Genomic DNA, 27,784 nt, shown 5'->3' on the forward strand with positions numbered 1-27,784 from the left:
AGTAAGGCCTTTGACAAGGTTCCCCATAACATTCTTGCAAACAAGCTGGTAAAATGTGGGCTAGTCTAGGCAACTGTTACATGGATTTGTAATTGGTTGACTGGCCAAACCCAAAGGGTGCTCAACAATGGCTCCTCTTCATCCTGGAGGGAAGTGACCAGTGGGGTCCCACAGGGCTCTGTCCTGGCCCAGTGCTATTCAACATCTTTATCAGTGTCTTGAATAACAGAATTGGGGGCATACCTATCAAATTTGTAGATGACACCAAATTAGGAGGAGTAGCTAATACTCCAGAGGACAGGATCAAAATTCAAAATGACCTGAATAGACTAGAAAGCTGGGCCAAAGCTAACAAAATGAAATTCAATACGGAGAAATGTAAGGTACTGCACTTATGGTAGAAAAATTAAATGCATAGATATAGGATTGGGGACACCTGCCTGAATGAGACTACATGTGAAAGGGATCTGGAGTTCAAGTAGACCACAAGTTAAACATGAATCAACAGTGCTATGTGGCAGCTAAAAAGGCCAATGTGATTTTAGGCTGCATCAATAGAGGTATAGTGTCTAGATCAAGGGAAGTAAGAGTGCCAGTCTATTCTGATTTGGTCAGGCCCCACCTGGAATACTGTATCCAGTTCTGGACAAAACAATTAAAAAAGGACATTGAGAAAATGGAGCGAGTCCAAAGGAGGGCGACTGAAATGGTGAAGGGTCTGGAAGCCATGTCCTATGAGGAACGACTTAGGGAGCTGGGGACATTTAGCCTGGAGAAGAGAAGGATAAGAGGTGATATGACAGCCCTGTTTAAATATTTGAAGGGATGTCATATTGAGGAGGGAGCAAGCTTGTTTTCTGCTGCTCCAGAGAACAGGACCCAGAACAATGGATGCAAGCTATAGGAACAGAGACTCCACCTCGACATTAGGAGGAACTTCCTGACAGTAAAGGCTGTTGTACAGTGGAACACACTCCCTCGTAGTGTGGTGGAGTCTCCTTCCCTGGAGGTCTTTAAACAGAGGCTGGATGACCATCTGTCGGGGATGCTTTGATTGAGAATTCCTGCATGGCAAGGGACTGGGTGGCCCTTGTGGTCTCTTCCATCTCTACAATTCTATGATTCTAAGTAAGGGCTTGTTTACAGCAAGATTTGTGCCAAATTTTATGAAAAACTCACCTTCAAATGTATAGTATTATGCCTTAAGTGTTATTACAAAACTGTATGGATCATGTATTTATTATAAATAAATAAAATGTTTTTTTTAAAAAAATACAATAGATTGGTAGATTTATGTAATTCATAGTTGTTTATTTCCTTTACTTGCTAGCTAATTATTTTAACTGGAGATGAACCATCCTGGGATCAAATGTATCCAGCGCACCCGCTCCATACGCGGCTTCCACTTTATGTGGAAGCCGCGCTGCAATACAGGGAATGGTGCACATGCCTGTGGCGTACGAGCGCTGCCACAAACATGAGCCCCATTCTACTGAATGGGGCTTGAGTTTATGAGGTACAGTGGACCCTTGTTATACACTGGGGTTTGGTTCCAAGATCCCCCATGTATAACAAAATCCATGTATGCTCAAGTCCCATTAAATATAATGACCTAGCAAAATGGTGCCCCTTATAAAAAATGGAAAATCAATGTAAATTTATACTTTTTTTGAACATTTTCAAACCGTGTATGCTTGAATCCGTGTATAAAAAATCAGTGTATAAGAAGGGACGACTGTATTTGCCTTACGCGGTGGGGGGGGGGTCCGGAACAGATCCCCGCGTAAGGCAAGGCTGCACTGTACATGCCATGTGGTCTATTACTGAATTTTAGCACATATCCAAGCAAAACATTTGGGCATGAGCAATAAAGGGAGAGGGCTGCTACTGTAACCTGACAGAGAAGACAGAACAAATCTCTAATGAAGAAAATGAAACAATGCAGCATAATTATGGGGGGAAAACATCCTGCCATTGGCAAAAGGGATTATGGAGAACAAATCAAAATGAAGGTACTACGTACATATGGAACAAAGAGGATTGACATATGCAGTACTGTTTTTGGCCTTTACAACATTCCAGCACTACAGTTTTTCAGATGTTAAATTCAGCCCTCAAGTTGCCCAGAAGTTGCACCAGTGATTACATGCCAGGTAGCTTTGGGGTGACTTGGGCACATGGCGTTTAGGCACCACATGCCTCAGAACTGGCGCAAAGCTGGCTCCAAAACCAAAGGGGCGGCTTTTTTCCACCCCAAATAGGAGAGGAAGCTGACTGGATTGGGGCTGCGCATGTGTTTGCTGCGGCCCCAATCCAGCCTAAATGGGGCAGTTACCTCCATCAATGGATGAAAGTCTTGTATTCAACTAGATAAAATGTTAGTCTCTTACCTTGGTGACAAAGTATTTTGGGATGTATTAGTTGGGGAAGTGATGGGACTAGACCAACTGGCTGGTGAGCGTGGAACAGGCCTTGTTAAAGGGCTTCCCATTGAACTCTGTAATTGAAAAATAAGTTCTTTGCTCAGCATTTAATTTAGACAAACACATGAAGGCTTCTTCTCATATTGTTAGATTTAGACCAGTAGCAAATGAATCAGTATGACACAATGCAATGCTTCAGAAAAATCATACACAAAAACGTAACGGGGACTCAAAGCAGCTTACAAAGGTTAAAACAGGTAAAGCTTTAAAATTAATATAATACAAAAATGAAAATAGAATTAAATTAACAATAGAATTAAAAGCAGTTAAAATGTGACCGTTAAAAAGAAAATCTACAGATAAACAGCACAGTACACTCTGAAAGGCCCTTTGCTCCCACAGCAACCAGCCATCAAAGGCCTACTGAAACAGAAAGGTCATCACCACCTTCCTAAAGAAGGATAGGAGGCAGAGCACCAATCAAGTTGTTCTAAGAAGCAAATTCTAAAACCTAGGAGCAGCTACCAACAAAGCCATCTCCTGTGTTCCCACAAATGAACCTGTGCAGTAATGGGAAGAATGGTCTCCCCAGGAGACCTCATGGGGAAGCTCATAAAGGAGAATATGGATCTTTAGATAATCTGGACTCAAGTGATATAGGGCTTTACAGGTCACAACCAGCACTTGGAATTGTGCCAAATCAATAGCCTGGGGGGCCTGATGTATCAAGTTTTGTGATTCCTGTAGCCTGCCCTGGTTAACAATCTGGCTGCAGCTCTTTGGATGATCTTAATTTTCCAAACATTCTTCAAAGGCAGCCCTTGTGCCTTACATCATTCAAATGTGATGTAATTAAGGCATATGTCTCTATAGCCAGATCTGATATCTCTACTGAAACTGTGCGAATGCACTCCTGGCCTCTGCTGAAACCTGAGTTTCCAGGCTGAAGACTGAATTTAGGAGTACCAAGCTAGAAAACCAGTGTCTTCAGGAGTATAACCTCATCCCGCACAGGATCACAGCATCTTCTGACTTAAATATATAAATTATGCATAATTAAATACATAATTTATTTTAGCCTAGCATTTTAAAAATTTATCTGCATTATAAACCATTAAAATATTTAACAGAGAATAAATAAAAGGAAAGAGACTACCTGACCACCATTTCCTGTATTTCGGAGGTGATTGTGAAGCAGCTTTGTGGCACCATCCTGAAAAGTTTTTGGTAAAGCACCCAGCAGCATTGTAAACTCTGGGGTATTCAGTTCAAAAAGTGAAATCAGCACTGACTGTGCAGCCTAGGAAAAAAGATCAAGTCATTAAAGTAAGTACTTAAAGTACATATTAACAATGAGGATTCTAGGCAGATGCCAAAGCTCATTGTAACAGAAATATGATAGGAAATGAACATTTTTTGGATAGCAAGGAATTCAATCTGACAATCAGAATCTTAGCATTTTATACCAGCCAAAGCTTTGCAAGCTGCTCTGAAATATCTGTATCTGTACAACCTAAAAAAAGAAAAGAAAGCATGCATACCTGAACCACTTTATATTCCATATATCCCACTACAATTATGGAGGTTAATAGTCCCACAGTATTTTATTTCTTTCTAATCTTCTCATTTTTAAAACAAATTAACTTATAGCTAAGAAAAAGCTAACTTCTTTCTGTTCAAGTGAATAGCAAAACATATAGAGCAATTCAATTCTGTCTTCAGCAGCTTCTCAACAGGATACAGAAAATAATGAAAAAGCATTGAAGAGCGCCGCTAAATTACAGAAGTATCTATGAGGTTAACTCTCTTTCAAATAATGTAAAACATTTTAAAAAGGTATTTTGAAAAACACAGTTCTAGTTCAATGCTCATACTATTACACCACACTGGCTCTCATTTTATATTCTAAAAACATATGTTTTATGAAACACTGGAATAATTTTGAAACAAATCATTTAAATTCTGACTAGAACATGGTGTTTAAATCATTGAAACTAATTTTTAACATAAAAATACAATTTTTCCAAAATCCAAAGTGGACTTCTATTTTTAGGGTGTTTGGGATCATTTTTATCTAACTACGTAGCCTTTCCCAACAACATATACGAAACACACAGGTGCAGCCTCCTCATGTCCCAGAAATGGACCAAACCCTCCATGAAGTTCTTATAGGAATGACATGGACATGATCAGGACAGTTTACCCTGGTGGAAAGGAAAAGGGAATTTACTATTGCCATAGCACATCTTGCAGGGGTAGATTTTGAAAAAAGTGGGTTCTATGTTTGTGTTGTCTTAGTAGCTTAATTGGGATAAGAAGACTGACTTTACCTATCCTAGCACCTAGTATCTGTATGTTATCCACAACTTGTTCTCCTTATGTCTATTTAGGTACAAAGCACAAAAATTCTACAAAGAACCACTTTATACATACAGTATATTAATACAAACAGAAATACCTTCCTAACATCTGAACTTTTAGGTTCTGTTGTCCAAGTGATAATTCGAGACACTGCCAGACGTGTTTCACTTGAATTTACAAAATCTCCTGGGTCCATCTGCTGTGCGAGAGTCTCTATGTATTTAAGAATGGCAACTTTTACCTATAAAAAGATTGCAAATCAAACAGATATCCAAAAAGGCATGTCAGCACAAAGTGAATGGAACAGAATTCTTTTTTCATGGAAACAACCAAGCAACCTATTATTACAGGATAAGAGTCATGAACAGAAGGAAAATGGTATCTCCACTCTGCAATCATCTTCCCAAGACCTAGTGCAGAAATTTATATAATAATAATTATGTCTTATAGCAGTTGTGTCAGTGGAATTTCATAACTGGAATTCTGAAGAACAATTTTATATTCAACATATAATTTTCTAATAAAGATATAGAGAGAAGGTGATGTAATGGCTATGAGAATGTTATGTCAAAGGGTATCTTGAACAACAACTCCTTGAGACTTGATGGCAAAACACTTTTGAAGTTATGTTTCCACTGCTGTCTGAAATATCAAATTGGAGTCTTGTTAGTTTCAAAAAGTTTTTGTAAAAATTCCATCAGGTTTCAAGGCTGCAGAAGTGCCAAAGAGATCTCCCTTGAACGGTCTAACTAAATATTTTTTCTGCTGAACAACAAACAACGAAGCTGGCTGTCTCCTTCAGGCCATTTTTACTATAAAGTCAACGCATATGACTTATTTAGAACTCAACTGTTCTTCAACAATGTTTTCAATAGTTCTGTTTTTCTTTTCATACATTTTAAGGAAAAAATACTTGGAAAGAAATCTTTCAGGTCAAAATGGCAAGTCCCAATAAATAGACAACAGGAAAAGCACCCTGATTAAAAACTAGTTAGTTTTTCATCTGAATATTCCAACATGACCAATTCCTCTTTTATCATTTTCTGGTTGCATCCAACACAATATCTATAGCCTTCAAATGGAAGCTTACAAGGAAAGGACACCCCTCCCCCTTTTTGGCCATAGAATCTCATTAACTCATTCTCCTTCTCAAAGTCTTGACTGTGGTTCAGAGGGCCATGGTTAACATGTCCTCCTTTTCTTTACACTATTTCAGCCAAGATTGCCAATGTTTGCTAGCTTTTCCCCAAATAATATCCAATGGGAATAAAGAGAGATAACTTTTGTCATTTCATGCCCCTTTCTTTCCCTGCGGTATGCATGTGGTAAAGACATTATATTGTCCTTCCTTCCTTCCTTTAGCAACACCTACAGTTTCATCATGCTCCATGTTCAACAGTGGAGGACTCCGTTCCAAGTAGTGTATGGCATAAGATTATGAGGCTTTTCACTTATTTCAGGAATGAAATAAGTTCAATTTACATCAGAAACAGGCAGACTCAGTACTCTCCTAGACTAAGGGGAACTCCCAAATATATATTTTGGAAGTATAGAGTATCTTCTCCTTCTACCATAAATTCTGTCTGTCAAGTCAATTAAACACTTCTTCCAGTCCACATGTATACAGCAACATTATATAATTTCACTGAATTATAAATATGATTTGAAGTTAAATGGACATACATTAGTATCATGTAACGTTCAGAGACAATCCAACTTTACCCCTCTGATTTCCCTGTAGGAGGCTTGATTTTAATTTTAAATGTACAGAACTGTAAAATCAAAGTCAAAAGGAAAAATCTCTACTTATACACACCATCAAAACAATCTCTTTTTTAAAGCACGTACAGTAATACTTTGTTACACTTTATACAAATGAAGAGATATTTGCATGTGACTTCAGCACTACAGTGTTCAAGAATAAAGAAGTGCCACCTTGTGAAAAGCTATTAACAGACTGTGTGCATTTACTGCGTGCAGGATAGAGGAAAAAATGCTGGTTGTACATATGCTTGTTACTTTCCCAAATTGCCTCAGTTTAAATTGTTAACATTTGTTCCATTTATACCCAAGAGGTTCTCAAAATGCACATCTGCAGGATAATATTCCACCTTTTATATGTTCCAATGCATTACAGCATTTCAGCCTTTGCATCAATGTCTGAATTTATTTATGCATATCATACAATGTTTATATTAAAACTTTAAAAATTGATGGGTATCACATTTTCAATATGCAAAATTACTGTATGACTATGGGAAGCTCAGGAATAAATTCAGGGGTGAGTCCACTATATCTGTAAAATGAGGATTGGGAAATCACAAACATAAAATTAGAAGACTGGATAGAGTGAGTTTGCATAACCAGCTTAGTGTTAGGCAGCCATACATTTGTTTCTACTTTGTTGGTCCCTTTGTGTTTTTTTATAAGCTTCACTGTCAAACGTTCTAACAGAAGCACAACGCTTGACACCAATTGGATGAAAGCATGCTCAGAATTCCTTGCACAAGTTAGTAGCTGCATATAGATGCATACAAATAAAACTTTAAGAATTTAAAATTTACACATAGTGGGTTAAAAAGGCAATAATGCAGACAAAAACCTTGGAGCTCCAAAAAGAGCGCAGCTGGTCCTGCAGTGCTGGCTTGACTGTCTGAAATTTTATAAAAACAAAACCCACTAATTGAAAACCAGCAACACAGAATGCAACACAAATACAACATTATTAATGAGCAAAATTTCACAAGTCTAACTTCCTTTAAAACTTCAAAATATCTTACCTTTAAACTGGGTGTCTGGGTCTGATCAACTGTAAACCTCATTAAAATACTAAACTGGAGATCATTTGGAAAAGATTCCCTGCAAAAATGAATGATTCGTTAAAACTCAAAGCTCACTCCATAATCTGGTTAAGAAAATAAAAGCAGAGGAAAGAGGAAGAAATCAGGAAATAACAGAGATTTTTTACTTAAATGTTCCAGGAACAGAAAAGATAGTTGGTGATTCACTTAAGGGAAAGTCAAGGTGGTGGTGTGGTTTGAAAATGGGACTATGACTCTGAAGACCAGGGTTTGAATCACCACTTGGCAACAGAAACCTGTTGAGTGACCTTGGGTAAGTCACACTTAGCTTCACAGGAAGGCAAGGGCATCCCCTGGTAACAAACTGTGCCAAGCAAACCATGTGATAGGTTCAATTTAGGATTGTTATAAGTCAAAAATGACTTGAAGGCACACAACAAATTCATATAAGGATGACTGGTCTGGAAATGCTGAAAATACTAAGGAAGACAGCTGAAGCTTTTGGGAAAGTGCTAGATACAATCTATCAGATATGCCTTCAATTAATTTAAATCTAGCAATATAGTTCTAGAATCAGTTGGTCAATATGGAAACAGATTAACATCATGCTATACTCTTAATGTTCATATTCAAGAAACCACCATGTTTTTGGTTTTGGGGAAAATTCTATCCCTAAGAAACCAACCCATCCATCTGATACAAAGACACAGATTTTTAAAAAAAATATGTACCTATTCCCACACAATCAACCATCTATTACCTTGTTACATCAAGTGCCTTTTGAACCTTTGCTTGCACAGACCCCAACAAGTCAGCACCCATTTTTTTCAACAGTTGTGTAAGCAACACAAATAGCCAGTCCTGTAGATCTTCTTTATGGACTTGAATGAAGTCTACCAAAGTTTCCAAAAACATGCTGAACACCTGGAGAAGGCATTAAAAAAGGGAGGACAAAAAAAGAAAAAGAAAAAAAAGTAGGGAAGAAGAGGAATTGTTGCTTGCCTGTGTTGAACTCATAGAAGAATAAAGTAGTAACACACAGAAGCAGACAGAGGCAATAATTTACAGCCAAGCAGGAAAACATTCTGTTTTGCCTTTTATCAGAATCTGTGATTCAAGAATATATATGCCATTCTGAAAATTAGTATTACATGCAGTACCGCTGGATAAAGAAAGGCTGTGATGACTGGCGCAACTTCTTAATCTATCTCCCTCCTCCCTCCCTTTGGTGTTGTCCCTTGCACTGAATTTCCCAGAAATGGTTTAATGTAGCATGTCTCAAACTTTCAAGAATCACGACCCATTCTAAATGGATTTGATCTTTCTATTCACTCATGCTCAGCAGCTCCTTTGGTAAATCTGTACAGCTGCTGTAGGATCACCACATTCCTACTCATATAGGTGCTATATTTCCTTATAGCATCCAAATGCCATTCCTGCCCAGGAGGTAGGGGAGCTCTCTGTCATACATACACAATGCACCCAGATCCTTCTTTCTCTTCCCACATCACAATGCTAATCACTGAGTGTACTTTGTGCTTACGTGACAGAAGATTAACACTCTTGTAGAGTGTTAAATCCACTCAGACTTGCACGCAATACAACATGCAAACATAACACAAACACAGACATTTTAAAAGGTCAGGATGCCCCAACAAGACTCTAGTGGTCTTTATTCAGGTATTTATGCTGAAGGAGAGGAAGCGTACAAGTTTCTTTTCTTATAAAGAATTGCTGTGGCAAATATTTGATTTAATTTTCTTAACCACTGTTTAAAAAATATTTAAAGTGGCTTATAGAGACAGTATAATTTACAATCTAATGTAACAGTTTACAAAGACAGAACAAGATACCGCCTTTCAAACTGGAAGCTTGGCCATTAGTAAACTCTGGAATATCACTGCTTCAGCATCAAAATAATGAGGTACACATAAAGCTGACCAAAACCTATGTCCTTTTTAAAAAAAACGCATACATTAAACAATCTGTTGCTGCAGAAGGGATACTTTTCCTAGGAAGACAACATTTAAATCCAGTCACAAGTTGCATAAATCTGTTGAAACAACTGAATGTATACAAGTACCACTCAACAACTGATTCAATAGAGCTGAGACTAGCAATTTTATTTAGATTCTAGTGTCACTTTGAATATCAATAAAAGTTCCTGAGATTGACAAGATAGCTCTGCTAAGAGGTCTGCAAAGACACTGCAGCTAGCCTGTGCTTACATTGTGCATGGCCAGAGCATGTATCACAGTCATCTACTTTTCAATTCCTGATGAAACAAGCCCTCTACAAAATATTCATTGGCTTTTTATGCAGTACAGTGTTGTGAAAGATATGCTCACAACTAACTCTGAATGTCATTTAAGTTTCAAATAACTCAAATTAATAAGCACAGTATCTATATTATACAAAATGTTGACCAAATCACCTGAAGGGAGTATAAGCATGATGAGAAGCTGATATAGGGATGCCACAAGACAATTTGCTTTGGGACACGTATTTAACTTCTAATTCAGTGCAATGAATAAGTTAAAGAGTCAGGGAAATGACTATTGTTATTTCTCATTTAAGACCATATCATGGCACAAAATAAATGCTGCAGGAAGTGCCATAGGTCTGGCCCACATGTGGTGGCTATATTTTCTAGTAGGTATTTTGGGTCAAAGTTTGCAAATCAATGAATATGACCAAGGAAACCATTGCAAGTCTCCTCCAGTTGTAGTTCTGGGGGTTTCCCCCAAATATTTTAAATTTCTCACAAGAGCAACAACTGAAAAACTTCCAGAAAAGTTCAGTGGATTTTTCTATAAAAAATTCAAAGATCTGGGAGTTATCTATTCATGAACAAGCTCTCCCATGATGTGAGGGGTATTAGTTATGCAAAACTGGAATCATTTTGAACAACATGATAAGTCATTTTTATTTGTTCCAGAACCCAGGCTCCCTTAGATCATTAAGCTTTTATTGGTCTAACAGAAAATAATTGCAGGTGGAAGGATGTGTGATTCTATATTTTCTATATCCTACAGTTCTCACAGAAAAGACTTATGAATGCTGTGCTTTTCTTCTTTTTTATTACAGTTGTCTACTGATGCTGCAATTCTGCCTATCTATCCTGGTTGAAAGTTCTTGTTTATGCTTTTTATATAAGTGGACATTGTAGAGTGGCAATTAAGAGTTGAAAAATTGTCTTAATTGTACTATTAGCTTTTGGCAAACACTTCTGATCCTAGAATGTGTTTCTGGGGGGGGGGAGGTCTGAGCAGTATACCAACACTTTGTTACTCATTTATGAGCAATACCTTGTAGCATGCAGGTTTAAATGCCAAAGAAATCCCCTTTTCTTTGTGCGTGGATGTGGTTTCCTTAGAGATCAAGCTAGAATAGGTTGGAATGAATCCATCCCATTGATTCATGTGATGTAGATAATATAACACACATTAAAAAATAACAACACTTATTTAGCAGCACCAAATATGCAATACTGCAATTCACAAATTTTGATTGTTATGTTGAGGCATGCTAAAACAGTTCTGAGTGGCTACAACCATCTTCAACAGTGATGTCCTAACATAGAAACTACTCAATTGCACACAACATGCAAATATCTAGGACCCACTACTTAGCAACTATTCTTCTTTCAGCTTCTTCAAATTGTGCACTGTGAGTAGTTGTACTGGATCACAGAAAGAATTCATCCAGTGCTCACCATTGTTTACTCTGGGAAAAGAACTCAAAATGTATCTTTCAGAAAAAGCATAGGTATTAAAGAAATGGAATATCCAAACAGTGAAGTTAACAGTAATTGTGTGAATGCACTGGTTTCTGTAGCACTGCTTCAGCTAAATACAATGGGCCCTAGGTGTCCACTGGGGTTTGGTTCCAGGACTCCACATGCATGGATGTTCAAGTCCTATTAAATATAATGGCATAGTAAAATGGTGTCCTTTATATAAAATGGAAAATCAAGGCTTGCTTTTTGGAATTTATATATATATATTAATTATTTTCAAACTACAGATGGTTGAATCGATAGACAAAGAATCTGTGGATAATGAGGGCCAGTTGTACTGTATGCTCAAATCAATTCTTGAAAATCTATATGAAACTGAAACTGGACAGCAGAGGAGTAAAATTGTTTTATAGTTAGCTGTCAACAGATTTTTCCTTAGGTGATATGAAATTAAGATGCGCCAGTCACCACTATACACAGCAGAAATATAAAACCAAAAAGTGAGTTTATTAGTATACAAAACACATCCAAAACATTTCAGCATAATCTGCATAGATTTTATAAAGCGCAAAAGCTAAACTGCACACATTCTTTGTAAGAGTAAAGTAGAGGGGGGGAAAGATTAATTATCAGTCATGCAATAAAGTTAGGGTTCCAACAAATATTGAACCAACTTACTCTCTATAGAGAGTTCCAACACAGGGGACCGCATGCAAAAAGAAAGAAAAAAAAGGAGGGGTGGGAGGGGGAAAGATAAAACACACAAATTAGTTGCCATCTACATAGTTCCTGTATGGCAAAAATATAAATGGGTTTTTAAATGATTCAGTATTAACATCTTTGTCATCTGATTCCCAAGCACTACATAAGTACTTATGTCTACCCCCGTCTCTTTTCTACCTGTCAGATGCTTTTCAAAATATATCATCTGAAGAAATATACTGCTTTTTCTGAAAAAATTTTCACATCAGTTATGGGTTCAATTCAAGCACCGGCATTTTAACAGACACAGAATTATATTGTAACCCACTAAACCATAACTGTTGAAGATCATATGTATTATTTTAAGCTCTCACCCTCTACAGAAACATGCAACAGAAAGCAGAAGATAATTATTAAATCTGGACCATATTCCTGCAGGGTATGCAAGACTTGTAGACTATATATGAGCTTGACATAAACAAATTTAATATGTGCTAATGGAAGTCTACTAGCTCTTCTTAAAATTCTTCTGTGAGAGACATCACTAATGGCATACTAAAAACAAATGATAATATGGATGGTCAGGTGAATGATATTCTCATACACAGGCAAGGTTCTTCTTGTGAAATCACTAATCAGGACATGATTCTGGAGTGTCTCCCATAAACAGCTTTTACTGAATTGGCATCAGATGCCTATGAGGCTTCTGTTCCTGTAGTCACACTTACAGGGACAGTCCACTCAACTGAAAGTGTACACTCAGTTTCATAATCTGAGTTGGAATAATTGAACTGGAATAATTTTGAAACACAAAATTGACAGTGAAAGAACAGATTGCTTACCTGTAACTATGGTTCTCTGAATGGTCACCTGTGCTTTCAGACAAAAGGGTCTTGCACATGTGCAGAGTGTGGCATGGAAAATTCTTGAGCTGAGTAGCTTTGGCAGGAACCCCACCTTTCCTTCCCAACATGCATACTCCTGTGTGCCAAAGCTACTCTCTCCTGAGTTCCATGTTGTGCCACAGCTTGAAGCTGGACCTGAAAGAAAGGGGAGGAGGGCGGGTTGTATGAGCACAGACGACCATCTGTAGAACCAAAGTTACAGGTAAGCAACCTGTTCTTCTTCTTCATGATTTCTGTGCCTCACACAGATGAGTGAGTGACCAGTTTACTTCTACAAAATGGGGCAAATCAACAAGGATGAAAGTACTGCCCAATCAAAAACTACATATGAATGCATGGTACAATCCAGGAAAAAGTGTTTAAAAATGTCAGTAGATGCAACCAGGTTGCCGCTTTCCACAATTTCAGAAGTGGCACTCACTGTATCCAAGTTTGTTGAAGTTGCTACTGCTCTTGAAGAATGACAGCTAAGAACAGTGGTTCTAGCTGCTTAGCTAAGCTAACCTGACAGATGTCTGCCACCCATTTAGCTAATCTTTGAAAGGAAATTGGAAGACCCTTCCTTGGGCCAACACAGCATATTAAGAAATGGGATGACTTTCCGAGAGTGTCAGGAATTCAGAAATCTAATATTCTTCTTACATAAAGAGAACAAAGAGACTAATATGTCATGAAGATGGATTCTGATGGAAGGTTAGTAAGATAATTTTGAAATTGCATAAGAAAATCTAATACAAGGTTAGTTAAAAAGGACATGACTAGTTGGAGAACTATCTTCTTTTTATAGAATGTCAGGTTAGGTTAATCTGATCAAAGGGTGCTGTCTGGCTGAGGTAATACCAGTCTTGAACATGAGCAAGTGTAAGTCCATTAATACTAGCAATTGGAATCTCTTTGCCATGAGCTGTGGCACTGCCAATGGTAATGACTATGCACACTATGACAAATAGTGTCTAACAGATGAAATGGCTAGTCCCTATTCCTTGCAGTACAGGAAATGCAGACTCAATCCATCAGAGAACCATGTGACTGTGCACACTTGCCACTTAATAGTCCCACAAAGTAACAAAAGAACACTTTATGAACACTTAGAATTCTCAAAGAATGGCTGGATTTAAGATAGCATTTATAGCAATAGCACTTACATTTCTATACCGCTTTATAATGCTAAGCACTCTCTAAGCAGTTTATAATGTGTTAGGCAACTGCCCCAATAAGATGGGTACTCATTTTACTGACCTATGAAAAGATGGAAGGCTGAGTCAACCTGAAGGATTGTACTGGAAGAAGATGTCCTCATTGTCCATGATATGAAGAGCCTTAAAGTCTGAGTGGTGCACTCTTCTACAGGAATATGTCAGAGGCATTGATGTTGGGTTGAGGAGCATGCATTCCCAATGTGACATATCAAGTAAGGTCAGGAACTACATTTACCCTGGCCATCCATGAAACTATCAGAACATAATCTGCTTTTTCCTTATGGATTTTTACTAGAATTTTGGTGAATGGTATTAATTTCAGTGAACATGTACAGTAGAGGTCCAGACCAGTCACAGAGGAATGTGTCCTTTAGGGATGTTCAACCCGCTCCCTCTTTGCTCCATTATCTGGTGCATTTATTGCTGATCTGTGAATCAAATATATCTAACTTTAAATGTTGTCACTTGAGGCAATGTAATCAAGAAATTTGAAATGGACTTAGGCTAGGTCTTGAGGAAGCAGACGGAAGTAAAGATATATGGGACAAGTTAAAGAAGACTGTAACCAGTATTATTTCTGTGATCTAAGTGAATGAACATACATGTCTTCTTAGTTGTGCTATGTGCCTTAAACAAGTGCTCAGTGCCTCATCAGTTTTGAAATGAATAAATCCTGTACATCAAATGATATGTGTATTGCCTGAGTATCACAGATCCTGAAATTACTTTTGCAGCACAACTTGTTCCAATTTTTAATGTGCAAGCCTCCTGCTAAGAAAGTAGGGGTGATAATTTTTTATCATCTGGCAAAGAGAGGATAAATGACAACATATTCTCTCGGGGAATTGCTAATAGCCTGCCACACAGGCTTTACCACTCAGATTGCCAAGGCTGATGAAGTGCAGAAATGTCTACTTAGCATGTCCCAGTGGTGGCCGTTTTAATCTGGCGATGTAGGATGCAATTTTTTACCCCCTTTGCACTAAGATGCTTCAACTATAATAGAATTTGGTGCTGGATCAGTAAACAGGAAAGTTACTCCAATTTTCTTGCTCTTTGGACAGGCTTTCTAACCCCCAAGAGCTGGTGGGCTTTGATCATAATTGCTTGACTAGTTTAGCAGAGTTAACAGAAGAGCAAGCATGTTTTCTGTGTCTGTTCTCTAAAACCCAGATCCAAAGCTGAAGTCTCTTGAGCCTTACATCCAATCCCAAAGATTTTGCCATATGAACGACTAGCTCACCATAAATTGCAAATCTTATTTGTGGAACTGGAGTAGTATTGCCTCTTTCATTTGCTGGTGATGATGTCAGAGAAGGAAACTGGGGGATGCCAAAATACTGTCTTCAGTAGAGTGGCCTTATCTACATGGCTATTGAGTCTTCTTTGTCCTATTTCTGAGACTTGAACAGCAGATGTTGCAAAATAGGTATGGTGGAAAGCACTAATGATACATTCTGAGGTGTTGAACATTATGGGGTGTTGAACTATTGCTGGTACAGTAGATAATGAAGATATAGAAGAGATTGCAATGTCTAGATTGAGAGAAGTAATGGTAGCACTCTTTTCTGCTTTGGTCAGACCTCACCTGGAATATTGTGTCAATTTCTGGAGTGTGTCCAGAAGAGGCCAACCAAAATGGTGAAAGATCCGGAAACCATGCCTTTGAGGAGTGACTTAGTGAACTGGGTATGTTTAGCCAGGAGAAGAGAAGGTTAAGAGATGATATGATCTCTGTTTAAATATCTGAAGGGATGTCATATTAAAGATGGAGCAACTTTTGTTTTTTGCAGCTCCAGAGAGTAAGACCCAGAGCAATTGATTCAAACTGCAGGAAAAGAGATTCCACTTCAACATTGGTAAGACCTTCCTGACAGTAATTGCAGTTCAACTGGAATAGATTTGGAATATGCTGCCTTGGAGTGTGGTGTAGCCTCCTTGTTTAGAGGTTTTTAAACAGAGGCTGGATGGCCATCTATTGGGCTGCTTTGACTGTGTATGCCTGCATGGCAGGGGGTTTGACATGATGTCTACTCTGATCTCTTCCAACTCTATGATTTTATGATATCATTGAAACCACAGGTGTAATGGGTACAAGAGTCAGAATAAGTTGGATTTGAATTATAACTACTGAAGGAGATGTAGAGTTTCGATACCATTGCAACAGTCCTGCTCACATTGCAATTCTGTATATTGCTATAATATCATTTTAGAAATGGACATCCTGGTGACCAAAGGTAACTCATGTACCAATGTCTCTCAGATGACTAACAGTTTCAATAATAGTCAGAATGGTGGTAATGGTTCCTAGGCAAAAAAGGCAGATACAGTGGGCTCTTCCATTAAGCGGGGATCCATTCCGGAACCCCCCACGTAAGGGGGAAAATGTGTATGCTTGAGTCCCATTGAAAACAATGGGGCGCGTGCATGCAGCAGGGCGTGTTGTGCATGCCATTATTTTTCCCATGGTGCAGCTTCAGCATAAGCCGAAACCCGCGTATGGCATGCTCACGCATGACGTGTGTGCAATGTACTATTTATTATTATTAATTTTTTTATATAGCACTGTATGTTTTGCGCAGTACTTTACAAAATCATAAAAAAAGATAGTTGAAAGTTAGCTCCCTCAAAGGCAGCTCATAATGGTTCAACAACACTGGTTGTTGAAAAACAAATCAAGGTTGAGGTAGTGTATAAAGGTCAGGTTCTAGCTTCATCCTGCTAGAAAGGCAGCATTACATTCAATAAATAAATAAAATAAAATGGTTTACCATCTTTCAGGACTGTTCACATAAGCGAAGCTGACAACATTCTACTAGCTTTCACTGAAACAACCCAAACACTGGCAACAGTCACATAGAGGCCATACAAAGAAATATGCATTGTGGACTGAAGAAAAGAGTAATCTAACTACAATTGTTAAAAAAAATAAGAAGGATTATTAACTAGTAGAAAGAACAAAGCACTACAGAAAGATATACTGAGGAAACATGAGAAATATCGTAGTAATATTAACTCTACAGCAGATGAAAAGGAACTCAGCAGAAATCTGTTTTGTTGTGCAGGAGCACGTAAACTGAGGAGTAGGTGGAGTTTCCTATCACAAATACTCAGGTTGAGAATTTTCCATCTGAAGCTTTACACAGATGCAGGACCCATTTGTGTGAAATACAGAAACCATGAAGAAACAGAGAAATAAGATAAGTCAGGTAAGAATTACATTTTGAAATTTGAAATTTAATTAAACACATGCTCTCCATAAAACAGTAAAATTGCTGAACAATGGCCTAAAATAATATGCCACCGAAAAACTATAAGCTTATCCACATGATAATAATATGTTATTGTTTTATGCCTTGTTATTTAATTAATGGATCATCAAATCTTTTAAATGTGTGCACTTGTGAAGAGAGGAAGAAGTGTGTGTGTGTGTGTGTGTGTGTAATGTTTTCAATACTGATTGCGTCTCCAAAATTGTTATCTTGAACACAAATCTATGACAGGATTCACATAAAAATTTTACTACCAGGAGAAGATGTAACACAAAAGAGTTCTTCCTGACTTAGTGGGAGGAGATAACACACGTTTGGATATCTTTTATGCCAAAACAGAGAAGGTATTTTTTGTTGTGTGCTTTGAGTAGATTTTAGAGTAACTTTGTTGCCCAGGAAAGGTTTATGATTAGAACAAATATTTCAGGACAGGCAACATCACCTTGCTCACTGAAATTCCTAACCATTCTAATATCAATATTCCTGCACCTTTTCTAAAAATACATTGTGCATTAAGATTTATAACTATACACAAGAAATAATGGATCACCCAAACCTCCAACCACAGTTCACCAAACCTTTTCTAATATAGAATGTAAAAATACAATGATATAATCCAGACATAGAGCAGAAACACTGAAATATATGAAACTTAAACAACTTCAAATTGTTTTGCAGCAAAAACAAGGATTCCTGGAGCACTTTAAAAACCAATGAAAATATTATGGCTAATATGTGGGTTAAAATTGAATGTCACAAAACATCGTATCCCAACAATGGTTGTCTTGTGGGAAAACAAATGCAATGCCTACAGACAGAACATGTGACATACTACACATATTACATGAATGAAGGTTCTCACATATTCATAATTCCACCAATTCTACATTACCAAAATTAATTGTTTAACAGAATACCTTCCAGACCTCTCTTATGTCATTCACAGTAGTCATGTCTCCTCATTCACTTGATTTTTATGTCCACTTTATGCTAATTATTTCAGCTGTTTTCAAATATTTTAACTGACTGTACAATGAGGATACATCAAAGTAGCATCACAGTGTATCCACAATGCACATTAATTTTACTACTGTGTGAATAATTTTTACAACTGTGTGCCTGAAATGGAGGCAAAACTTTCTGCAAATAGCAATAACATTTCTATACCGCTTATCAGTGCATTTAAGCACTCCCTACATGGTTTACAATGTGTAAGCTAATTGCCCCCAACAAGCTGGGTACTCATTTTAGCGACCTCGGAAAGATGACAGTCTGAGTCAAACCCGAGCCCCTGGCTGGTATTGAACTCACAACCTTGTAGTTTATGAGTGAGATGCTGCAATACAGGCATTTAACCACTGTGCCACCAGGGCTCTTATATAAGTGTATCCAGAGGTGTTGAATTTAGATTGTATATATGCATATATGTTCCTTCATACATGTATAACTTAAAATGTCTGAAATGGTTTCCGCATTTAACTTTTGAGTATCATCTGAGAAATCTACCTTTTCTACAATCAAACAACAGTTTATTACAATATAACACTTTATTGCAACTTGTGCTAAGCATTAATAACAGCTTGGATAAGCATTAATAACAGCGATATTGCAATAGATATGAAACCTGTTAGCTAACATATTTCTGACTGAGATGGTAATCAAAATGCCACATACTTTTAATTTGCCAGCTACTGTCACTCTTAAAAAGCATGTTGATCATAATAAATCTAGCATTTGTTTTTGAAATTTTAAAGCTGATAATCTAACTCATTTTTTTTTCTTTTGGGGAATTTAGGTTTTCACTGGATCCAAGGTGTCCCCCCCCCCCCCGCCCTTTTGTGAATGGAAGCAGTTTCAAGAGCTGATAGCTTTTAGGGCTGAAGAGCAGGGTATAAATACAATAATAAATAATAAAGAGTCCTTATATGATCACAACTGTTTTCTTTGAATAGAAGCTTCTTCTGTTCATGGAGCTGAAAGTTAGGATCCAAGACTACATTTATAGCTATATTCATGCATAAGTTTCTTTTATAAATTTCTTTTGTACTATATATTCTTCTATACTATATCCATGTATAAAGATCTTCACAAATCTAAGCAACAAAAATACATACCTTACTATGAGGATCGGCAAACATCCTCGTGAAGATTTCACACAATCTTTTTAATTCGACCCGACTGTCAAAATGATGCAATATTAATTAGTAAACTGCAACATATTATGAACTTCAGAAAATAATAAATGAAATATTTTACATTCAGTAAGATATGCTGTAAATTTACCTTTTAAATAAAATTTCAGCCATTCAATGAGATGTTAGATTCCAGTATTACTAGAATTTACATCTAGAACTATAATAGAGTACCAGAACAACATAACAAATTACAGAAACATCCAGGTCAGCAACTAAAAATAAACTGAAGGCAAGTGCTCACAAATGACTAAAAGCACCAAAATTCTACATTGTACCTTACCTGAAATCTCAGTTCACTTTGAAGAGCAGCCTGAAAATCTGGAGAAGTGAGAAGACACTCCTTCTTGAAGGAGGCAAGACCCAAATGGACAACTCTTTTTCCCCCAAGGGAAAGTCCTTCTTGCAATGCCAGTATTACAAAGCTTAACTTGAGGAATTAACTCATGGTATCAAAGCAGAATAGCTTGAAGAAAATACTGACAACTGGGGGGGGGGGTGTCCACCAAGAGCTCATCTTTAAACAAACCAGAAATCCTATACAGTTGATCCTTTGTATCTGCAGGGGTTCTGTTCTGGACCCCCTCCAGTGGATGACAGAATCTGTGGGATCTCAAATTACATGTATACTCAATTGCAGCATTATGTGTGCGAGACAGAGTTTTGTGGTCATGTGCATACATTTATTGATATAAATACAGTTGGCCCTACGTTTGCATGGGGGATCCGTTTCGGACCCCCCCAAAAAACGGAGACTCACCTATATTCAAGCTCCACAGGCTTGAGGTGCGTGCCCATGTACACGTGCAGAGGCACGCCCCATTAAAAATAATGGAGGTTGCCCCTCCATGAATAATCAAGACTGCGGACCTCAAGTCTGCGAGAAAGGAGGGGCGACTGTAAACTCCTTTGGTTTAAGCAAGTAGAACAATACTGACAATGATCCACAGTAGAGTGGCTAGACTTCTGTGAAAACAACTAAAGTCGCAAGAATACACCGTAGCTGCAAGAAATCATAAGAATCCACTGCAGCTAAGTAGTTTTATTCTGAAGCAATCCTGTCAACTATTTCCTGAGGTACATCAGGTCTGGAATTTCCAGACCTCCAAGTCCTTTTGGCATAGTGAAGAGAATGAAGCATATACCAGACAATGAGAACTTCCTGAATATATGTGTGTGTGGGGGGGGGGCCTTCAGGCTGCCTGTTGACTTATGGCAACTCTAATAATTTCTTAGGGTTTTCTTAGGCAAGGAATACTCAGAAGTGGCTTTGCCAGTTCCTTTTTCTGGAATATAGCCTACAGTACCTGGCATTTGTTGGTGTTCTCCCACCCAAGTGCTAACCAGGGCCAACCCTGTTTAGCTTCCAAGATCACATGGGATTTGGTGTCTTTAGGATATTTAGGCCAACTACCAACTATATCTGCAGAAAACCTACAGCCTCTACCACAAAAGGTAAAGTTGCATCTGAAAAAGCTTAGCCACTCTCTTTAAACATAAGGAGTGAGGTTTTTCTTCATGAGAATATATACATTTTTGTACCTAATACAGAGTCTCCTGTCATTCCTGGAATAGCGACTTCCCACTTTTCCAGACATTCATCCTGCTTCTGAGAGGAAAGAAGTTATTGGGGGATAGATATCTTCTAGGAAAGATACCATATTTCTGATGCTGAGAATACAACATACATCAATTTGCACCTTTCCCCCTCTATTCCCTTTTGGGAACCATACTGCAGTATGAAAGTAGTATAACTAACAAAGATTAGCTTTGAAACTGAATTTGTGGTCTCATGTACCCTTCTATCATAGTTGGAGGAATTCCCTGTTGGACAATTACTGATGGTTATGCTAACTATTGTACTTTTTCTGATTTTGTATGAAGAGGTATCCAGCAGTTCCTTATGCAAATAGCTTGCTCAGTAGAGCAATGGCTGCCTTCCAGTAGAGCTAGGCACAGCTCCTCCTACTATGCCAAATGAAATGGCCAATGGCAAGGTGCACTGGGAAAACTCTCACTTAGCTAGCAGCCCCAGATGATGGAAAATTACACTCTGCTAGCTTTATACAGAATTTTGGCCTCTGTGCAATGGATAATACTGGGTCAAGTACTTTTTTATTCTCAGAAGACTGGGAAATAATAGAGCTTATTAATTAAGCTTATGACTATGTTTGTGCTCTTCTTGTGACGAAAAAGTAAATGTAATTATGATCAAACTTAGTTGTCATACTCTGGACACATCATGAGAAGTTGTGACTCACTAGAAAAGACAATAATGCTAGGGAAGGTGGAGGGAAGCAGAAAGACTTTGTGCCAAATGGATAAACTCTATTAGGGAGATCACAGACAGGAATCTACAGGACCTAAAGAGAGCAGTGGAGGACAGTGGTGCACAGTGTCACCATGAGTCTGGGTTTACTCAAAGGATGTTTCCAACAAAAGCAACCACTAATTCATTTTGTTGTGACCAAAAATGTTATCAACAATTTCCCTGAGCAACATAATTTTTATGCAAATTTTGTGAGGTAATTCTCTCAGTGATTTTAAGAACTGTTTAGTGTTTCTAAATCACAGGTAGGCAACCTGTGGCCCTCCAGAGGTTGCTGTATTTTTAAAATTTATATTCTGCCTTTCTCACAACATGGTATCCAAGGTGGCTCACAGAATAAATTAAAACAAAATAAAGTCCCACATAGGGAGACAGACTGGACCCATGCCATACAGAGCTTTGCAGGTCATAATCAGCACTTTGAAATGTGCCTGAAATGTACCAGGAATCAAGCCAGTCAGCAATGAAGTTTTTACAAAAAGGGAGTTATATATGTTTGTCCTTTCACCAGTCCCAGTCAGCAGTCTAACTATAACAATTTGGACCTGCTTAAGTTTCTGAGAACATTCCAAGGCAGACCCGTGTAGAGTGTGTTACATTAATCTACAAGGGATGTAGTCAAAGCATGTATCACTGTTATCAGGTCAAACATTGTTAGGAAAAGGCAAGCTGGTGCACTACTTTTAACTGTGCAAATGCACCTTCAGCCACCAACAAAACCTGAGTCTGGAAGTACCCTCAAGCTGTGCAATTGAGACTTCGGGAAACAGGCTAAATCCCTATTCCCTTATCTGCCTTTAGAGTGACCAGAAGCATTGCTGTCTTGAATGGATTAAGTTTCAATTTGTTCACCTTCATTCAGTGCAATACTAACTAAATATGGATTTAGCACTAAAACAGCTTCCTTTGAATTAAAAGGAAAGGAGAGACACCTGACTGGTGACATTTGCCGTAATGATGACACCTGACCCTAAAATTCAGGGGCACCTTTCTCAGTGGTTTCGTATACAAGTTAAACAGCATAGAGGATGAAAGTGACCCCTGAGGAACACCACGGGTCCATAATCAGGGTGTAGAACAGAAATTCTGCAGCACCCCCTTCTCAACTCATTCCTGCAAAAGGGACCAGAGCCACTGAAAAGCAATGTTCCATGTCCCATCCCAGGCATATAGCCCAAAATGATTCCATGGTCACCACAGCTTCTTTGTATGCAGAATAGAACCTACTTTGCTTCAGTGAGGCATTCACCACCCCCTTTACCCACTTTGGCAGTCTTACCTCCCCTCCACCTCCACCAGCAGCTATTATGAGTAGGAAGTACACAGGTCCAACACATATATGGTGGTTCTCACCTCTCTAAGGAGACTGTCTACAGCTCAACAAAATGAAACATATCCAGTTACATAAGCAAGCAGGGAACTGTCACATTTGGCATGATCTAGCCCAGACTAAGTATCTAAGATTCCACTAATTCCACCAAATAAAGTGGAACAGAATGATTATATGCTTAATTACCCATATTTGAATTAATGGAAGAAAAACTTAATTTTGGCTAGACTGTATCTTTTCATTACAGACCCTACTGTAAAAGTTACAGCCGAGGAGCACACACACAGAAAATAAACATTTGCAAGAATGATGTTTTTCTGAAATGCAAAATATGTCCCCTCCAATTCTCTTACCTTAAAGTTCTCTGATTTTTTAATAAATTCTGTAGCCCCAGAAGGCCTTCTTTTCTTTCTGACCAGTTGGAGCTTGCACAACGATTGAGAACCTCAGCCACATCTTCTGTCTGCCGCATATAGGTGGGTATGGTACCATTCCGAGAACTATATGATCTTTCTGAGCAGGCACTAGATGCATCACTGTTAGCATCATCATCAGAATACATTCCATATGATTCATATCTCTTTCGCACTGGTTTTTTCTAAGGTACAAACAATAGTAGATGAGGAAAGATCACAAAACAAGTCATCTTACAGGAGGATTATAGGTCTATAGAGACATTCACTCTCTCCAGTCTTGCCACTACTTCTACAGTTGGAACACAGGTCAGATTCCTGTATTTCTTTTCATTATTTTCATATGTAGAAGGTAACACCTCAACCAAGACCCTTGGGTATACAAATCAGGGATCTTCTCTAATTATGCTTGGAATTGCTATAGTAGTTACTAAACCTGCTAACAGGTATTTTCTATGCGCGCGCATATATATATATATATATATGGTAGGGAAAGGGAAAGTTATGTGACTTGTAATTTTGTATCAAATAACAACCACAATTCCAAGTCATGGTTATATTTACATTATTCAGTTTTTGTTTCATTGCTCTTACTGTTACTTAGTATAAAGCAAGATTTTTTCCAGCAAAAACACTAAGCTATCCTTGTGCTGATGATTAAGTCCTACTGTAGTTTGTTTTTTTAATGCACATAATACTTGGAATTGTGAAGGTGTAATGCAGCACAAAACAAAATGTCATTCACAGGCGCACACACACACACACACACACACTTCATTTAGAATATTTTAGCAACTAAAATATTTGTATACAACATGACACTGTTTCACTAAATAGGTGTTACTGTTTATATTTAAGAACATTTGACAGGGAAATAAGGATAATGATACCTTAGTCCGCATGTCTCCTAATAGCTGAGAGCAATGAATTATAGAGAAAAATAGAAGATTAATAATATTGTTAGAAAATGTAGAGTAGTATAACTAGCAGATGTTATTATACTGCTTCCAGTTACAAGAGAGGAATGGTACTTACAGGTGACTATCTTTAAGTAAATAGAAGCTGTACCCCAGAAAATCATGCAGCCCTCCAGATGTTGTTGGACTGCAATTTTATGTATTCATTACCACTGGCTAAGTATGCTACGGCTGCTAGGACATGAAGTCTAACATCATCTAATGTGAAGCATGATCCCCTACTGTAGCTTTAAATGCTCCCTTTAAATATTTATTTTAAGCAGCACCAGGAAAAAGCAAACTAATATGGACAACACAGAGTTTTAGAATACTATAGTTTTCCAAGACAAAGTCAAGTACTGGTAAGTGTCCAAATAAAAATTCTTAATAAAAGCCTGTGTTTGTTAATAAAATAAGTGAATTCTTCTCTATATTTTAGCTTTCTCATTTTTATTATTAGATTATGACATGTCAAAAAAGGCCAGTTTTCACTACCTAGACAAAGTCAAATAATATAATACTGAATTCTTAGGATGTCATATTTTTCCATCTCACTCCACTGAAAACTTCAGGCATAGATTTAGCTTGGGTGATATTTTGTACTTATAAATGAAGTACTGATGGCTGAAGAAAGATGAGCAAGGACACATGGTTGAGAATTCTCTGAAGGATTTTACCAAGGGTGTAATAACTACAATGGATCACCTAGTTTTAAGCTAGAAGGATGCTGAGTTACAAGCTGCTAAGTTCAAGTCCATTTCTTAAGGCTGATAAACTTCATCAGAGGAGGAAGATGTGTTCATAACTTATGCCAAAGTAGTTGAAAATTATTTTGCTGTTTTCCTAAAGTACAACTTTACTTCATTGTTCAGTATAGACAATTGTCTGGGACTATGGTTATCTAGGATGTGCTCATTGTGAAAAAAACAACCAGATTATTATGAGAAACAGAATCCCATGGTGGTGGGGAGGAAGTATTCATTTGTGGAACAATTCAGGAACAGTTTTGCCTTAGGGCTGCCATAAGTCATAAATGACTTGAAGGCACATAACAACAACAATGTGTTATCCAACCAATGTTTTTTGTCAGTTGTTAGTCATTTTCTTTTAAGACTCAGATGTACACTCCTGGGGTACTCCTGGATTCAGCTGTGAATAGGGATATAAAAATGTCAGTAATGGCCATGACAGAAGACAGTGTTTCCACAGCTAAGGCTATTGTGTCAACTGTAGCCATTTCTAGAAAGATATGATCTGACGATGATGGCAAATGTAGCTGGGGGGGAGGGGGGATTTTGTAATATGCTGCTCATAGGACTGACTTTAAAAAGTGGACCAGAGTCAACGGACATGATTTCTCTGTTATTACAGCTGCACTGATAGCCATCACTTAAAGCATGTCAAGACATGAGTTAAGGTCTTTTGCATGGCTACTCTCTCCTGAATAGCCTGAGAAGGCAAGGTTTCCTTGTACACTGTTCTTCTAGCATCACAAAAAGCCAGTCCTGCCATACTGAAGTTGGTCTATTGTTACAGGGTGCATGGATGCTGGTTCTAACTTTTTATGTTTACAACTGTGTTTTTAATTGATTGGCTTTTATAAAGTATTATCAAGATTTTAATTTTGACTCTGTACTGTATTTTAGTATTGTTAACCACATTAAGTGTTGTTTTTTCAGTGTATAAATAAAATTAACAAACAAGAAACAATTTATTCCTGTGACAACATCTTCATAATCATCTAGTAAGGACACTTTATCAAGTATAACAGGAAAAATATAGGCCAATCCTGACTTCTAAACAGGCTGAAGAAACAAAACAGTAGAAATTGTGGGCAAATGCAGTTACATGTACCTTAAAAGGTTACAGTTAGGAATGAAGATTAACATCTAAATCAAAAGTCTCATGAAAAATGTGCCTTAAAAGAAGGAGGAGGAGAGGGAGAAGCTGAAAGATGTAATATGCTCAAGAAGAGAGCTCTCCTTTTCATAGCACAGTCAGCCACTGAACTGGGCAATAGCAAAGTACATACTTTTAGTAATACTACTACAGTTGTCCCTCCATATTCGCTAGGGTTAGGGGAACAAGACCCCCGTGAATATGGAAAAACCGCAAATAACAAAAACACCATGTTTTTACCTGAAGGACACCTCTCTAGGAATCTCTAGGTCCTTCAGTGCAACTCTGTGGTCAATGTCCAACATACACTGACCATAAAATGGCACTGGAGTACCTACAAATGGTCTTTCAGTGCAACTTTTAAAGTTGACCACAGAGTTGCACTGGGGGACCTAGACAGTCCTAGAGAGAACATATTAATGAAATGCATGAATAATCAAACCCGCAAATATCAAAGCTGCAAATATGGAGGGATGACTGTACTACTATTACTTATCATCCATATAAGAGGAATAAAGTGTGATTAGAGTTACTCACCAAAGCATCTGCCACTGCTTCTTCCACATCTGAGCCTGTATTCAAGACCCGCATGGCACTAACTGATGAAGACAATCGACTTGACTGACTTATTCCAAAACCTGTACCTAATAAGAAAACAAGAGAAAATTAATCAGAACTGCCCTGGAAAATGCTGTTTTGGAAGTTTATGACTTCTAGTATTTCAAATCAGCCAAATACCTCAAAATTATAGATTCCATCCCATTTGTTCTTAATCTACCCTGGTGTCTCCAACTCACCCAAAGGGATAACCAGTTCATTAAGCAAGGGAAATGCGGTGCAAGCCTTATCTTGACAGCCATACCAGACTCTTGCCACTAAAAGTTCACAATCTCTCATTAATCCCATGGGCCAAGATAATATAGGACACATTCTGGCCACAATTCAGATAATTCTGTATGTACATACAATTAAAACTTCATGTGCTGCTAGAGTCCTCTTTTAAGACAGCTAAAGCAGCTCCTGCTGCTAAAGAAATAAGCAAAAGAGTTCAATTTTAAAAGAGGCCTGCCTCTTTAGTTGCCAAACAGGGACAGTAAAAAGACAAAAAGAAAAGCTCAGGATGTCACATACAGTTCTTATCAGCATATTCAACTTATTTTATTAGATTGTGGCTTTAATGAAGTTAACCTAATTGCAAAGGCAATTATTTAATTTCACATCATGTGACCCAAAAACCTACACACATATCGTGATAATATAAAT

At 37.8% G+C, this 27,784-nt stretch overlaps 1 protein-coding gene across 37 annotated transcripts in view; it reads right to left on the minus strand.

Annotated features, from left to right (window-relative positions):
• CLASP2 (cytoplasmic linker associated protein 2) overlaps positions 1 to 27,784 on the minus strand; it is a 167,570-nt gene that overhangs the window by 16,124 nt on the left and 123,662 nt on the right. For 15 of the 37 annotated variants that reach the window (XM_042474354.1, XM_042474351.1, XM_042474353.1 and 12 more), the window contains 11 exons: positions 27,059 to 27,165; positions 24,557 to 24,580; positions 23,607 to 23,851; positions 19,517 to 19,580; positions 14,107 to 14,109; positions 8,346 to 8,509; positions 7,565 to 7,643; positions 7,387 to 7,437; positions 4,882 to 5,025; positions 3,580 to 3,723; positions 2,391 to 2,497 (listed from right to left, as the gene is read on the minus strand). In XM_042474354.1, the coding sequence (XP_042330288.1) occupies positions 2,391 to 2,497; positions 3,580 to 3,723; positions 4,882 to 5,025; positions 7,387 to 7,437; positions 7,565 to 7,643; positions 8,346 to 8,509; positions 14,107 to 14,109; positions 19,517 to 19,580; positions 23,607 to 23,851; positions 24,557 to 24,580; positions 27,059 to 27,165 (1,132 nt within the window). The remainder of the gene's footprint in view (positions 1 to 2,390; positions 2,498 to 3,579; positions 3,724 to 4,881; positions 5,026 to 7,386; positions 7,438 to 7,564; positions 7,644 to 8,345; positions 8,510 to 14,106; positions 14,110 to 19,516; positions 19,581 to 23,606; positions 23,852 to 24,556; positions 24,581 to 27,058; positions 27,166 to 27,784) is intronic. The other 22 variants (XM_042474352.1, XM_042474362.1, XM_042474376.1 and 19 more) reach the window with 6 other exon arrangements.

This window comes from Sceloporus undulatus, chromosome 6, assembly GCF_019175285.1.
Source record: "Sceloporus undulatus isolate JIND9_A2432 ecotype Alabama chromosome 6, SceUnd_v1.1, whole genome shotgun sequence".
In the NCBI taxonomy this organism is placed as follows: domain Eukaryota; kingdom Metazoa; phylum Chordata; class Lepidosauria; order Squamata; family Phrynosomatidae; genus Sceloporus; species Sceloporus undulatus.